Below are 15,677 nucleotides of genomic sequence, written 5' to 3'. Positions count from 1 at the left end.
TTATCTCCTATGGCTGTATGTGTGGCTATACTTATCTCAAAACAGAACAGTAAAAAGGAGTACTTGCTTCTCACTTATCTCTGTGAAAATCCTGAGTTTCCTTCGTTGTCAGAACTTAGAACCGAGGAGGAAGTGCATGGGTTATGGGTTCACGGGCCATAAATCCCAGATGCAACGGTGCATTCGTAACCCAACCCAGGTGATCAAAATGGATTTTGGGGTTCCCAATTTTAAACACAGAACTATTGCTCATGGTGCTTGCTAAGCCTGACCAGCAAATTCCAGCGCTTGACTCAAGCCATGTGACGCCCCCAGGGCCATCTTCCACTTCATCGTCTTTCTTCACGCACGTGTGGCTTCTAAGGTCTGAAGCATGTCCAGTACGAATGTGAGTACTGTGAAGTGTAAAATGTGCACTCCGTCCTAAAGCGGAAACCGCCTCACCCGTCCTGTGTTTGTGCTGAGCTCACTGCTCACACAGACTGGGGCAGTTGAACACACGTCTTGAACGGGCTTCATCTGCTTCTTTTTACTTTTCAAGAACGCATCCACAGAATCAGCATGTGGTGCTGTGTGGGCCCAGCACTCAGGTCAGGACGGGCCCTACAGGTGGAAACAGGCTCGGAGTTCATTTCCAGCAAGCTGCCGCGGTAATGAATTTATTGATGAATGAAAACCAGAGAAACCACAACTTCATGAACAGACTGAAATGTTTTCCCTTCTTAGTTTTTAGAACGAAGGATCGAGTTCCCAGACGAGTCTCCTCAGACCCCAGACTTGCTGAAAAGCACTGAGGGTGAAAACTGAAAACTCCAGGAAACAGTCAAGCGTACTGACTGAGATGAAATTCCAGTTTAGAGCTGGAATGATTTAGAAGGCAGCTGGAAGGAGGGTCCGCATGGAAGGAAATAAAGTGTCATTTTTACAAATTGTGAAAAGGAAAAAAAGAGCTGGAGCAGATTCTTGTTTGTGACACGCCTACTTGCTCTCTTTTTGCTTCTGCCAACTCAATTAATTCAAGCCAGATGTGAGACGCGTCCATCAGAAAGAGACACGCGGGTTTCAAGCCCTTGCTGGTGTAGCAGGATATATTAAAGGGCAGGAGAGACATCCTCCCTGGTGCAGCATTAAAACAGCATTAAGTCAGGTGTGGGGTGCAGGCCTTTAATCCCAGCACTCAGGAGGCAGAGGCTGATGCGAGCAGCAGGTCCCTGGGTTCGAGGCCAGCCTGGTCTACAGATCGAGTTCCAGGACATTCAGGATTATAGAGAAACCCTGCCTCATAAAAAAACTAAACAAAAACAAAACAACTTCCCCCAAACAAAAGAAAACAAACCGACAACAGCAACCATAACAAACCCAACCAAACCAAACACCACTCGCAAGCACCTGGGCTGAACCTTAAGCTCAGGATGCTGCTGGACCCCCAACACGTCCTCCCCAACACGTGCTCCAGGGCTCATACGACAAGTTTCCAAAGATGTGGGGAAGAGATCATGACCATGAGCTAGTCCCTATCTGGCAGCAGTAAGGCTATATCCATCATGACCCCACATCTTCCCAAGGAGCTCCTCAACCACAGGCTTCCCCACAAATTGTATGGCATCACCAGATTGGCGGCTGCGTTCTTCTTTAAAAGGACATTATAAACAAACCATGTTACTGTTGCGTGAGCTCAGACACTCGCAGGTATTAGTGTTAGTAACTGTTGCCATTGTGTTTTGCAGACCCCTCTTCCCAGCCTCCTGTGCTACAACACTGCTATTGTTAATATTCGTATTTGTCTGCACCCACACTGCTCTCAGAGCCTGCACTGAAGATGGGCTACCTCACAAGACACGGCAGCCCATACACGCCTCAGTGGAAGCTGGGCTGGCTATGCACACCTTTCACGCCTACTTGGGAGGCAGATGCAGGTGTGTAGCTGTGGGTTCCAGGGCAGCCAGGCCTTGGAAAGAGTCTGTCTCAGAAGAGCAATAAACCAACCAACAAGACAAACAACCAAACCTAAGCAAGAAGCTGCTGTGAAACATTCTGAGTCATAGCTGAATGGCGTGGGGTGCAGGAGTGGGGAGCAGGTGATAGGGTGGGGGAGGCTCATACAAAGGCTTACAGCTGTGTGGCAAACACAGTACTCAGTCAACACAGGCCTGATACCAGCACGTGAACACAGGTGAGATTAATACTCAACACTGAGTTTTCTTGCTTTATTAAACAGTAGGAGGGCCTGTGGGTTGTGACTTGGCTATCTCCCTTCTTCTAGAAGGTTCTCTAGAGTCTGCAGCCATGCATGATCTAATTTTACTGCCTATTTGTCACTGTGTTTATAGTGGGTTGTAACTAACAGACTCAATCGTATACAATTTATATAAATTAAAATTCAAAAATCATGTATTGTAAGGAACCAATGTACCTCTCATCAAATGCTGGCCCCATTTCTATATTTCTCCATCAGAATCAGCCCATTCCATTTAAACAAAAATCTAAAATAGAATATTCCTTCTTTGTCTGAGTTACTCACTGTTTCCCTATGTTTACACTTAACTGTTCTAATCTCTTCTAGAAACCCCAAGGGCAAGGCACATTCTTTTTCTATGACAATCCCAAGTCCTCAGTGAGCTGTGATGTCCTGGGCAGGCTCTAGACAGCATGAGTCTGAGAGGGCTGAGGCCATCCTCACACTGTGTGCTGGGTGTTGAAGCATGGGACCCGGCTTATCTTTTACGAGGGAAATGCAGCTTCTCAGCCAGGACAGGCCCAGGCCCACAGCAGAGAAGCCCACGCCCATGCAGAGGAACCCTCTCCAGCATGGATGCTCCTCTCACTAAGGTGAGCAGAGCTCAGGGGGTACAGCAGGTTCAAGGATGTGATTCTCCTTACATGCTCATAGAGCTTCTTCCCGAAGGCCTCCCTCTGCACTGCCCGGTCACACATGATCTGCAGAATGCGTTCTGCCAAGCCCACGGATCTCATACAGTGGTGGATTCTTCCGGGTCCAAGGCGGCCTTGGGAAATTTCAAAGCCCCTGCCTTCACCTGTGAGAAAGCAAACAGAATAGGAAAACGCCCCTTCTAGTCCCTTTTATCTACATAAAGGCTGACTGCCTTCTAGTGTGGGAGGAGTTCGTTCACTAAGATGGAGGGAATTTGGATTCCAATCTAAGGTAAGGACGTCTCTTGAGTCACGTATCGGCTGCTTGAGAAGTGCTACACAGCTACAAAGGTGGAGATGCTGTCCCTGCCTTAGGAATCCAGAGTCCAGAAATAACGGAGGTGGTTACGGTGACACAGACAGATAAGGAGAGGCAAGGGAGGGTCACTGTCCTCCATGGTAATTCCAGGGCCAGCGTGTGTGTGCGTGTGTGTGTGTGTGTGTGTGTGTGTGTGTGCGTGCGTGTGTGTGCGTGTGTGTGTGTGCGTGTGTGTGTGTGTGCATGTGTGTGTGTGTGTGTGTGCATGTGTGTGTGTGTGTGCGTGTGTGTGTGTTGGGGGTGGTGAGAAACAAGAACACTCTTTGAAGGTTGGGGAGGTTTCCAGTGAATGGAAAGATGGGTTCCCAGGCATGTAATGGACATTTTAAATTTTATTCTGTCTTGGATCTAAATTCAAAGAAAGTATCAACATTTTCTTAAAACCACTAAGGAGCCTTCAGCATGTGGCTCTGAATTGGACAATGTTTGTATTCAGCTATGTTTCGGCTGATATGAAATATAAAACTGTCATTAAACATTCAAATAAACCCACATCATCCCAAATAAGAAAGTACACAAAAGGAACATTTTCCTTGATAACTGGAAGAAGGTGGGAAGTGTCTAAATTGAGGCTGCATCTTTCTCAGATGCAGATCTGGGACTAGGATGGTAATACTCACCCAATATTAAATTGCTGGCGGGAACACGTACGTGATTAAAATGGACCTCCCAGTGTCCGCCATGCACATTGTCTGTACAACAGAAAGTAACAATTTTATAATGCAAAATGAGTTGAGCCAAGAAGTCGTAGACTCTGCTATAAAGTGTAATTATTCAGTGAAAGGAACATTTCAAAGAAACCGTGGACATTCTAGGCAGAACCCAGCCCACAGTTCACAGCACCCAGTGTTGCAGCAAATTCAACTGCTGGCATTGTCAGAAGAGGTCTCAGGAACTCTATGGAGCCTTTTAAATCTGTCATCTGAAGTTGCAGACTAATGGAAACGGAAGACCAGGTCCCGAGTGTGCGTCACGGATGATGTCAATTTGATTTACCATCCATTTCATTTGTCCCCTGAGCAGACCCATGGTATCATCAGGCATTCACTTCCAGAATGAGAAACTAAGAAACTCCAGTGCCTCACTCACTTCCAAGGTTTTAAATGTTGACTCTTTTCCCCCCACAGTGGAAGCTTCCTTTCGGCGTATACAAACACACATGCAGAGAAGCCCGCCAGTCGGTACTGTTCTCTGAGGACAAGCTGCCCTTTCCATGGTGTAAACACGGAGGCAGGAAGCTGGGCTGCCACCCTCTCCTTATCTGCTCTGTCTGGACCTTCCCTGGCAAACTAAAGAGCTGATGGGGCCAGAGGGGTCTCTAAGGGTGCGTGTTGTGCACACAGTCCTGTTGGCTCCCTTCCGTGTTTCCACAGACTCTATCTTCCTGCATGGGATGTGTGGACTCGGTACAGAGCACTTACCCATGTAGCCGAACACCGACAAAGGCCTTATTAACTCTACTCCAGGGGTGTCCATCGGCACAAGGATCATGCTGTGCACTTTGTGTCTGCACAAAAGAAAAACATTGGATCTTCAGCTCTATGAGGTCAGGTGATCGAGGACGACGGGAATAGTGAGTGTGTTAAAGACACACTTAGCCTGGGTGGGTACAGGCTGTGATCGGGACCAGAAGCAACAGCTCGAAGGTGACTGAAACCTGAGGCCGCTCACTACTCAACAATGATAGATGACAACCTCCATCCAAACTGAGCATCTGAAGACAACCGCCTATAACACACACACCTGCCTTTCACTCAGACAGCTCTGAACATTTATTTCTCTCCCTCTCTTCTACAGTACCGATGACTGAACCAAGGCCCTGAACCCGACACCCACTGCACACTGAAGAGTTTGATTTCTAATAATTTTATCCAAACATCTTTCAAGATTCATAAACACTTCATCCTCTCCCCCCACCCCCCTTTATTGTCTCACTACACAGCACAGGCTGGCCTGACACTTGCTGTGTGGAGCAGGCTGGACGGGACTCTGATCCTTCCGCCTCCATTGCCTCTGAGGACTGAGGTTACAGGCCTGCGCTACCAACCTAAGCAGCTCCTCTCTAATCCCTCTCCCCCCAAAGAGTTCCCCAGTGAATTCTGACAGCAGAGCTCTTGGGATACAGACATAGGCTAGTCATTAGCGTGTCTTGGTTATGGTAGGATGCCCACATGGTGCTTTTTAAGTGAGGGAATGGAGAGGACAGCCTGGCTCATTCTTCCATGGCCATCTCCATCAGCAGCGCTTTATTACCTGGATACAGAGGGAGACTCCGTTCTTCCCAAGACAACTGCGATTTTGCACTTGGGATTCCCAGCTCCTGTGGATGGGAGAAAAGGGCAGAGAGAACAAAGGGAAGCTCCCATGTTACACTCCACTCTGAAGTTTCTGTGCCCTCCATGTTTATTTCTAGTCAAAAAAAAAAAAAAAGGAGGAAATGACTTCATTCATTAAAACAACAACATTTTGTACATGCTGTACACTATTCAAGAGAAAGGATTAGGCAAGGACAAGATTGCACTCCATTGATGAAAAGCTGCTATGCCAAAATAACCAGATGCTAAAGAAACGTGAGGCAGCTGGATGCCTGAGGCAAAAGTGACCATGCCTCATTCATGCCACTGTAAGCAGTAGCCTCGATGCAAAGGCTGTACCATTTTATATGTCTGAGGTAGCACCTTACAGGTTCTGATACCATCTTTAGATGGTAGGGCTATTTATTGGTTTATTAAGATTGAAAATTAGATAACAAAGCTATTCTGATTTGAGTCTTATTTTTTTTTATCACATTTTTAATGTCTGTGAGAATTCCTCCTTAGGACCTTGCAAAAAACACACTGAAGGGCCAATGAGATGACTCAGAGGGTAAAGGTGCAGCCAAAACTGACAAACTGACTCCTGCAAGTAGCTTATTTCTGTCTGCCATATAATGCACTGCAATATCACACACACACACACACACACACACACACACACACACACACACATACACACACACACACACACACACACGGTGAGGGTGCTACCAGAGAGAAGAGAAAAGGCATGGGTCTTCAGAAAGAAGCAGTCTGCTTTTCACAGCAGCACTTTCATCTGAAGAAAGGCCACAGTCTGTGGCTCTCGAGAAGCAGCAGGGTGAAATGGGTACAACTCTGTAGCTCTTGCAGGCTTCAACCTGACTGAGGAGACATCGGGGAAACAGGAGACTATACACCGGAAACAATCCACAAATGAAAACTGAGCTGAAAGCTTTTCCAAAACCATTCTGGGAGCATTCAAAATGGTAGAATGGTGTCTGCCTCCCAATACCATTGGGATTTTCACTGAAATAAAGATGTAAAAACATAGTGAAGGCAAAACTGTAGAGAAAAGGAAATGGAGGAGGTAAAGCAGGATTGGGGTGTTGGTGGCCACTGAAAAATGAGATTCTAATAATATCTGGGGAATGGGTGAGGGCAAGAGGATCAGGGAAATGCATAGAGAAACAGGTGTCTAGAGAATGGCACAAGATCCTGCAGAGGGACAGGGCTAGGAAAGTTGTGAAAGTAGTCAAGGATGTAAGAAGGAAAATGAAGCAATCTTCATTCTCGTTAGAATAACAGCTGGGAGGAGGAATGTACTAAAGTTCACAGCACAGAAATCAAATGATGTCATTTTGACACTAGGAGGCTGGAGTCAAAGCCAGCATCCCATCAGCCCAGCATCCCATCAGCCCAGCATCCCATCAGCTGACTGGAAGGGATCTGAGAGCTGCCCCACTGAGAACCTTCTTATGGAGTACTACACAGGAAAGAAATGTGCCTGGGAAATAATTCAATGCCAGTAACAGAAGAAACTTTAACTTAGCCTCCTTTTCTCATAAGAATAAATAGAATATTTTAAAATATCAGTAACAAAGTGAAAACCTTAAAAGATTTCAGAGGGAATAAAAGAAGGCACCCAAGAGGAAGGAGGGTGTATCCTTGAGATCCTTTTCACAAACTGCAAGGGATGCTGGATAAAAAGAAGATCATGACCAGAATTCTATACCTAGATAAACTATCCACCTTTGTGAGACTAGAATAAGCATACACATCAATGAGTAAGAGTTGATAATTTACCTAGTATGTACCTTTTCCTCAAAGAGTTAAGAATCTAATCAAGCAAACTAAAGGAACAAATAAAGAAAGCCAAAATATTCAAAAATAGTATATCTCAGTGAAGTGATACATGTAAATCCTAGGATAGTCACACTGAAATGTGCCTATAAAACAATCAGACTGGAAAAGAATCATTGATGTCCATGGAGGTCTCTGGAAGAAAAAAAAAGCCAGTCTGCAGAATTAAAGGAGCATGTGCAAGAGTGGGAGCTTATAAAAGCAAATGATTCCATTAGAAAATAGCAATTAGAAACTGAAAAATATCTAGTGTACACGTGAACCATGACCCCAACAAACCATACTGTGGGATAGTTTTAAGTGTCAGGAAGCTGAGGTACCGACCTCAACAGTAGAAAGTCTCTTTGGAACAGCCATATGGTTTACATTGCACCGCTATAGAGGCTCAAGGAATCCAGCAGGATACTCAGAAAACATGGAACACTCCTCACCACAGAGTGAGTGCTAAGTGCTGGTTTTCAAAGTTCAGGGTCACCCTGGGTCAACTGTAAGTGCGGTCACAGGAGAGAAGGCAGTGTGAGTGACCTGGGCCATGCAGGAAGAAGCTGTATGGTGACAATGGAAGGAGGAGCTAAAGGGTAGAAAAAGGTGAAAGAATTCAGGACCTTCCACTACAGAAGAGAGCTTGAGGAGACATCATTACCTGAGGAATCAGAACCCTAAACTGCATTTAAAGTTTCTCTATGGCTATAGCTCTAGATGGCCTGGAACTCTCTCTGTAGACCAGGGTGGCTTCGAACTCACAGAGATCTGCCTGCCTCTGCCTCCCAAGTGCTGGGATTAAAGACATGCACTACCAAACGCAGCCCAAAAGTTAGACACTTTTATATTGGAATTATTTATTCCAACTTATTGAGTTTGTTTATTTAATATTTAATAGATATAAATTTACTTAGCATTAAATATTAAAATGCAGAGAGCTACAATAGGAGCAGCCAAATGGCATCATGATACCATCTTGATGGTGTAGATGGGGAGTGGGGAGAACTTGGGCCACCTTGGACCAGAGTGGAAATCAGAAAGTTGCCACCACTCTCCTCCAGGGCACACTCTGCCATGTGGCGGGATAGGGGTGAGCAGGCGGGGAGATCCCTTATTTGTTGTCAGCCAGACAAGAAGAACTTTAAAAAAACTTATTAGCGTAACTAAGCAGCGTGTGGTTCCGCATGCCTGCAATCCCAGCACTTGGGGTGCTGAGGTGGGAGCATGCAGAGAATCAGAGTAGGATGGGCTACATGGTGAGACTCTTCAACATTGCCCTCAAAATGGTGAAAGAAAAGCAAAGCCTGCCATCATATAGACAAATTATAGAATCTGACTAGAAAAGAGAGACTAGATCTGGGTTTCTTTTCCTTTCCCACTTTTCCTTTAATCTGAACATAAAACTCAGCACAGTGGAAGGGTCATTTCTTGGTGGAGAGGCCTTTCTTCACTTACAAGTGAGTATGTGTAATTCCAGAAACCCTACCTGCGTGCTCTGCCTGGTGAGGTATTTAAGTGGATTTTAAAAACATAAAATCTTTTATCTCTGAAAGGGAGGGTTTGGGGAAGAAGGCGGAGAGCCTAAACTGAGTGACTCCCTCATTCTCAGGCTGGCATCAAATCAATGGCACACCTTGGCTGGCACTTGAACGACAGCTCTGATGCCTCTATAGCCGCAGCCACCACACCTGTCTGAACGTGCAGTCACGGAGGCACATGCGTGACTCCTATGGGTGACTAGAAAGGGAGGTGTCTTCAAACTAACTGAAACAGGAACTTTAAAAGGCAAAACTGGCCAAAGAGATGTTACATTATTAGGTAACAAATACGTTATGCAAAAAATTTCTTCCCCATTTTCCCTGAACACATGACTTATTGCCTACATTTTGTGTGCAATAAAATATGGAACCATTTTTTCCAACCTTCTGGGCATTTGCAACACAATCTGATTACTAAATCCAATTGTTTCAAATAAAGTGAAATGGAAACTATTATGGTAAAAAGCAATGAATGTTTTTCATTAAAAGAAAAAGGCAAGCATTTCCTCAAGTATAAATGAGGAAAATACGAAGTGACTTAAATAAAACATGTTGCTAGATCTCAAGTAGTCTGCTGTATTAGTGTTGGCATAAAGCTTTGGTTCAGCTGAGCACACTTGCTCTGTGTCAACCAATGCCACAGTATAAATGTTAAATGTTCTCCCCTGGCCCTGTGTGAAAGGACTGGCACAAGGCAGCACTGACAGGATGCAAGAGAACCATTGGGAGGCAGAGGTTAGTTCCAGTCACTAAGTCATGTGGGAAAGGCCATTGGACCCTAGGCCTACCTCCTTCCCTGTTTGCCTCATGGCTACAAGCTAAGCCATGGGCTAAGTGACTCACTCTGCTACATCCCCACTCCTCCCCACTCCTCCCACTGCCATTCAGTGTCTGCTCTAGGGTCCAGAGCAGTAGGGCCATCTGGTCATAGATTGGAGTCTCTAAGGCCATGTACAGAAAGAAACCTTCCCTCTACACTAATAAGCTCAGGCCTTATCTTAGTGACAGATAGCTGGCCAGCAAAACCAGACAGAAACGGGAGCTTTAGTATTTCTGGACTTTGTTTTAAATGGCAACCTCTCTCCGTCATTGTGGTTTGTAGCTAGAATTCCTTATCTGAAAATTCTCAGCTGGGAGAGTTTTCTCACTTTATTTGCCCAGGCTCTGTAATCATGTGAAGTTATGCTTTTTAAAAAACCCTCTCTCCCCCTTCTCTCTTCCCTGTCTGGGGGGGTGGGGTGGGGCAGAGAGCGCAGTGCAGATGCCCTCAGAGCCTGAGGAGGTGGTCGGAGGCTGTCTGGCATGGTGGTGCTTCTGGAAAAGCAGTCTGGGTTTAACCACTGAGCAATCTTTCCAGCCCCCGTGAAGCCATGCATCCATTCTTAGAGATTACAGAATAAAGTGCTCTAATATAATGGCTCGCTTTGAATTCTTCAATAATATTTTTCTAGTAGAGTCAGTACCTAGAGGCCCATAAGCTGTAAGGTCCATTCTATGTGCACCACACGACATGCTACCTCCTTGGTGAGCATACAGCTGAAGATAGGAACAGGGCACACTAACACGATTTGGGGTTCGTTTCCATTACAAGTCTTATCAGAATCAGACTTCAGAAGTGCAACCTGGGCTGGAGATGTGGCTCAGGGGCACTGTGGTAGTCTAGCATGCAGGCAGCTCTAGGCTCAACCCCAACACTGTGTAAAAAATAAGTAAAACAAAGCTGGGAGTGGCAGTACAGACCAGTAATCAGCACTTGGGAGGTGGAGACAGGAAGGTTGGAAGGTTAAGGCCACCCTGTGTCAGCAAAGCAACCAGGCACAGTCTCCACCACTCCAGGAGCTCTGGCCCAGGCCTCTTTCTCACTGTTTAGAATGTACACCCTCCTCTCCCACCTCTCACCCTGGCCATGCTTCCTAATGCCATGACTTTCAGAACAGAAAGGACTTAGGCACTTTGTCTTATAAGCCCTCAATAGATTGCAGATGAATTATGAAGAAAAACAACAGGCAAGTAATTCTTTAATTTTGCCTTATCCATTAACACATGGAGGATTGCTTGGACTCTAAATATGAAACACTTAACATGCCTTTTTTGCTGACTGTTAAGTAGAGGAAGTCAGGGCAAATATACAATGGATAAAACTTAAAATATTTTGTAGTTAACCTCCCTGATTCAGAAAAAGAGATGCAAAAATCCTCATAAATACATCAACTTCCCCAAGCTCCAGGCAGAATGTGTCAGGGGTGGCAGCAGCAGGAACACCCTTCTAGAGAAGAGAACCCCTCTCTTATGTCACTTTAGTCACTGACCAGGATACACAATGTCAGAAGTGCGACGGGCTGTAGGAAATGCAGAGTCCAGGGAACCTCTCAGCATATCTGCGGGTCACAGGCCTTTCGAATGAAAACAGATGCCCCAGATAAGGGTGTTTGTTCTCAGCACAGACTCCTACTGCAAGACTGTTCAAGTGCCAGCATGCAGTCAGACTACAGTCCTATCTCCCTGATGTTTGCTCATCCGCTCGAGCTCTCAGTCTCTTAACTTCGGTTACAGAAAGAAAGATGGCAGCTAGCATTATCATGATGTTGTGTATGTGTTCTGAGCCATGTGTGAACACACGGTACCACACAGAGCACAGCCAGCCACCGGGAGGTCTTGAGGCCATTTCTTCTAACGACATGGACTTTCTGAAGTAAAAAATATTTAAATTTAATTTGGCTTCAGCTCTAATATTAATGATTCAAATCAGGATAAAAACATTATGAGTTAAGAAACTTCTTATAATAAAATTTCCACTTGGAAAAGTTTATCATCCAAGCCCATGATTAAGGGGAAAAATCATCCAATGTGTTTTCTCAGAGCTCGTGCCATTTTTATTAGGGAAAGCAGACCTTGGTACACACTGAAACTATTTTTAGAATAATTGATACTTAAGTAATGATTATTTAGTAAGTGTTAAATTCCAGTGTAAATGGATCAAAATGAATTCCAAATACATTAGAGTTGAGGTTTTCAGAAACTTTAAGGAATCAACCCACAAACAACTATGAAAAATAATATTTATAGATCTTTGGATTGGAATTTTGAAATTTAAAACTATATATGAGTCTGGGTATGCTAGTGTGTGCCTACAATTCCAGCACTAGGTGTACGGAGGGAGAAGGATCATGAGTTCAATTTTATCCTTGACCACAAACTAAGTTCAAGGCCTGCCTGGGCTACAGGAAGCCCCTGCCTCAAAAAAATAAAACAGACAGTGAGAAAGATAGAAACACACAAATAAAAAACCTAACAACAAAGGAAACTATAAATTAAAGTAACAGAAAAAGATCAATTTTTTGTCAATATAAAATTATTTTATATTACAAAATAAAGGTAATAAAATATGTTTAGTGCTCGCTTCGGCAGCACATATACTAAAATATGTTTAATGTCTCCTTAGAGTATTAAAACCATTACAGAGGTAAAGATGGACACGCTTGCAGAAAGAAGAGATAAGAATTAGAGATTTTTTTTCCAGCATTTACCTTTACCAACCCCCCTCTCCCCCGAGTCAAAGTAGGGGAAAAGGCAACAATGAAATGCCGCGTACAGTTAAAGGTCAAAGGTAACTTACTTATCACAGGAGCTTACGATTCCCTATCCCACGTGTGGCTAGCAGGGGCACGGTAGAAAGTAGAGTGTTATGAAACTACGTCTATGTACAGACCTCACAGAGGCAGGGTGTTGGGAAACAGGCACTGGCACATATCGCTGGCGGGATAACAGGAAAACCATTCCCAAGCAGCACAACTTGGCGATGCCCGGGAAAATCAGACTCCCTCAGTCTCTGACCCTCCCAGCCAGTATCTATCATTTGTATCTGTCCTGTAAATATGGCTGCCCCTCTATGAAATGGCAGGAGCCTAAGAGCATTGACTGGGGTAGTAATGATTGTGAGGAAGAACATTCGTTCAGTTTCCAGCTGGCCTGTTCAAACATGCTGTGCTGAGCCTATAACACAGAAGGGATACAGACGCTTTCTAAGCACCAACGTAGGAGTCATGACTACAAGTGAATCATGCTAACACTGTCTTTAGCAGACAAAATTATATATATATATATATTTACAGCCTTCAAAATTTCTAAAATTAGTTTATTTTTATCACAGTCTACAAAGTTATCACTCTGTGATGTGATTTATGATACTAAAAAGAAATCTAAATTTCCCCAAGAAATACTAATGCAAACAATGGTAATACAGGCAATAAAATATTACTTCTACTGAAACTCGATTGATGGTGAGTTTGGATAAAAGTGCTTTTTTTTTTTTTTGCTTAAGCAAAAATGTGCCATTAAAACCCATTAAAATATGAATTCAACATGTAATATGGACACTAAACAAGGTCTTAAGGTTATCTAAGTAACGCTCAGCTTGAAGCCCAGTAACATGCAGTTTAGTTAAACATTCATCACTGGCAAAACAATGCCACCAGCAGAGGGCCAGGGAATGGATAGAGAGAGAGGCAGTTTGGGGACCAAGGGACATTGCTGTGTTAAGGCGAGAAATAATTTTTACAAACCGTTTGATACTGAGACTCAGAGGGAGTCTGATGAGAGAGGTTATGGTGGACAGGCAGGTGTGGAGCCCACAAACATCAAGCGCTCTGAAGTTGCTCACAGTGGGGATGCTCTTCTCGGCCTCTCACTTCCGGCCACTACTCTGCTTCTTCCTTATTTGCTCACTATTAAGTGCTGTCTGGTCTGAGACAGGCTGTCACTGTGTAGCTTGGATGGGTGGTAGACTTGTGACCCTTGCCTCAGCGTCCAGAGTGCTGGGATTAAGAGCCTGAGTCACCATACCCAGCTACCTCTGATCTCCTCTGCACTCCAGACGGCAGCTCTCCTAGCTTAAACAGGTTGGTTCTTTCTTTCTTTTTTTTTTTCCCTCCTTTTGACTGAATATGCATTTCTGATTTTTTTAAATTTCCCATCCAAATTTCCCATCACCACCAAGTCTCCTAGTTGTATCTGAAGAAATGAAAACACAGCAGAACCAAGGGTCTGTTCACCATGACTCATACATCATGAACTCATCGTGCCTGGAGCACCAACCCAGTCCAGATGCCTTTATGTCCTGACGGCTTACGTTTGAAGAAAATGGTTTTTTTTTTTAAATCAAAAGCTGTAAAGATTATTATAGAATTACAACTTGTTTATAAGACAGGAACCCAAATTATAAGAAAATACATAGTTTCTTAGGGTAGGGTAAACAAGGATTAGGAGGAGACATATTCAAGCACACACAGAGCAAAATTAAGACTGCACAGCAGGTAGCATCACGGGATACCGGAAATGTGTCAGAGATTGCACGATAAAATGGAAAAAGTCTAACATTGAACACGTAAGAGAGAACTGTAGCCCTGGCATCAAAATGGAGGATGTTGCTCAAACTGACTGATTCACTGCTTCGTGAGTTTATTATTTGACAGGCTGGCATCATGAGTAAGTTACTATCATAAATGCTTAAAACACACAGAGTGCAAGACAGCTGTGAAAGATGGAAATGATTATAAAGTACTAGGAGTGGGATGTGAGGCACTTGGAGAGCATCCTAGTTAGCTTCAGTTGTCGCCTTGACACAGTCATCTGAGGAGGAGTCTCAATGGAAGATTTTCCAGATCTGATTGTTATTTGCTGATGGGCACGTCTGCAGGAGACTGTTAATGGACCTGGGAGGGTCTGGCCCACTGTGGGCCAGCACTATTCCCTGGGCAGACGGTCCAGTGTAATCACGTTCTCTAACCATATTCACCCCCATTTTCCTTCCCTGTTCTCCTCTCCCACTGGTCTCCTTCCTCTTCCCAGATGATCATAATTCTATCTAGTTCCCTAAAAATGACATCTCTCTGCTTTATGGCTGAGTAGAAGTCCACTGTGTGTGTGTGCTCTGTGTGTGTGTGTGTGTGTGCTCTGTGTGTGTGTGCTCTGTGTGTGTGTGTGTGTGCTGTGTGTGTGCCATGTATTTTTCTCCTCTCCTCTCCTCTCCTCTCCTCTCCTCTCCTCTCCTCTCCTCTCCTCTCCTCTCCTCCTCCCTTCCTTTTCTTTCCTCTCTCTTTTGAGACCTGCTCTCACAGTACTCACGCCTCAACCTCAAATGCTGGGATTCCAGATATGAGTCAGTATTGCTCACAGGGGACTGAGAACTGAACCCAGGCTAGGCCACTCCACCAGCTGAACTACCCATAACCCTACATTGTCTTTACCTGTTCTTGGATGTGCTTGTATCTCCCTAGTTAAAACTGTACTAGCTTGGGCCTGGAGATGGCTCAGCAGTTGGGAACACTGGCTGCTCATTGAGAGGACCGGGGTCAATCCCCAGCCCCCATGTGGCAGCTCACAATTGTAACTCCAGTTTCAGCAGATCTGACTGCAGGACAGTAGGCAGGCAAGACACCTACGATCCTTAACAAAGGAAACGAATGGTGTCGCCTGCTCAGAAGATAGATTATGTGCCTGTTAGTAACTTCTCCTTCAGTCAGTTCACTTTGATGCTTAGAACTGACTGTGGTGGTGGTGGATTCCTCACACCTCGGCAAATGACACAAATCTAGAGCTAAGCTGTTTTAGCCGATGCTTCCTTAAAGAGAGGCGGCTACACAGGTTAAGGCTACCTTGACTCCCAGACATATGGGGGAGGGGGATAAAGATGAAGGCACATACTAATGAGTTTCTTCTGCATGAATCCACACAGACTATAACAATCATTGA

At 44.6% G+C, this 15,677-nt stretch overlaps 1 protein-coding gene across 1 annotated transcript in view; it reads right to left on the bottom strand.

Annotated features, from left to right (window-relative positions):
- The window catches only part of Acad11 (acyl-CoA dehydrogenase family, member 11), a 65,205-nt gene that overhangs the window by 9,198 nt on the left and 40,330 nt on the right, over nucleotides 1–15,677 (bottom strand). Inside the window, 4 exon segments of the mRNA NM_001108181.1 lie at nucleotides 2,881–3,035; nucleotides 3,871–3,942; nucleotides 4,672–4,757; nucleotides 5,504–5,570. Of these exon segments, the coding sequence (NP_001101651.1) occupies nucleotides 2,881–3,035; nucleotides 3,871–3,942; nucleotides 4,672–4,757; nucleotides 5,504–5,570 (380 nt within the window).

Source organism: Rattus norvegicus, chromosome 8 (genome assembly GCF_036323735.1).
Source record: "Rattus norvegicus strain BN/NHsdMcwi chromosome 8, GRCr8, whole genome shotgun sequence".
Taxonomy (NCBI): domain Eukaryota; kingdom Metazoa; phylum Chordata; class Mammalia; order Rodentia; family Muridae; genus Rattus; species Rattus norvegicus.
This window is presented reverse-complemented; position numbering and strand designations above follow the sequence as displayed.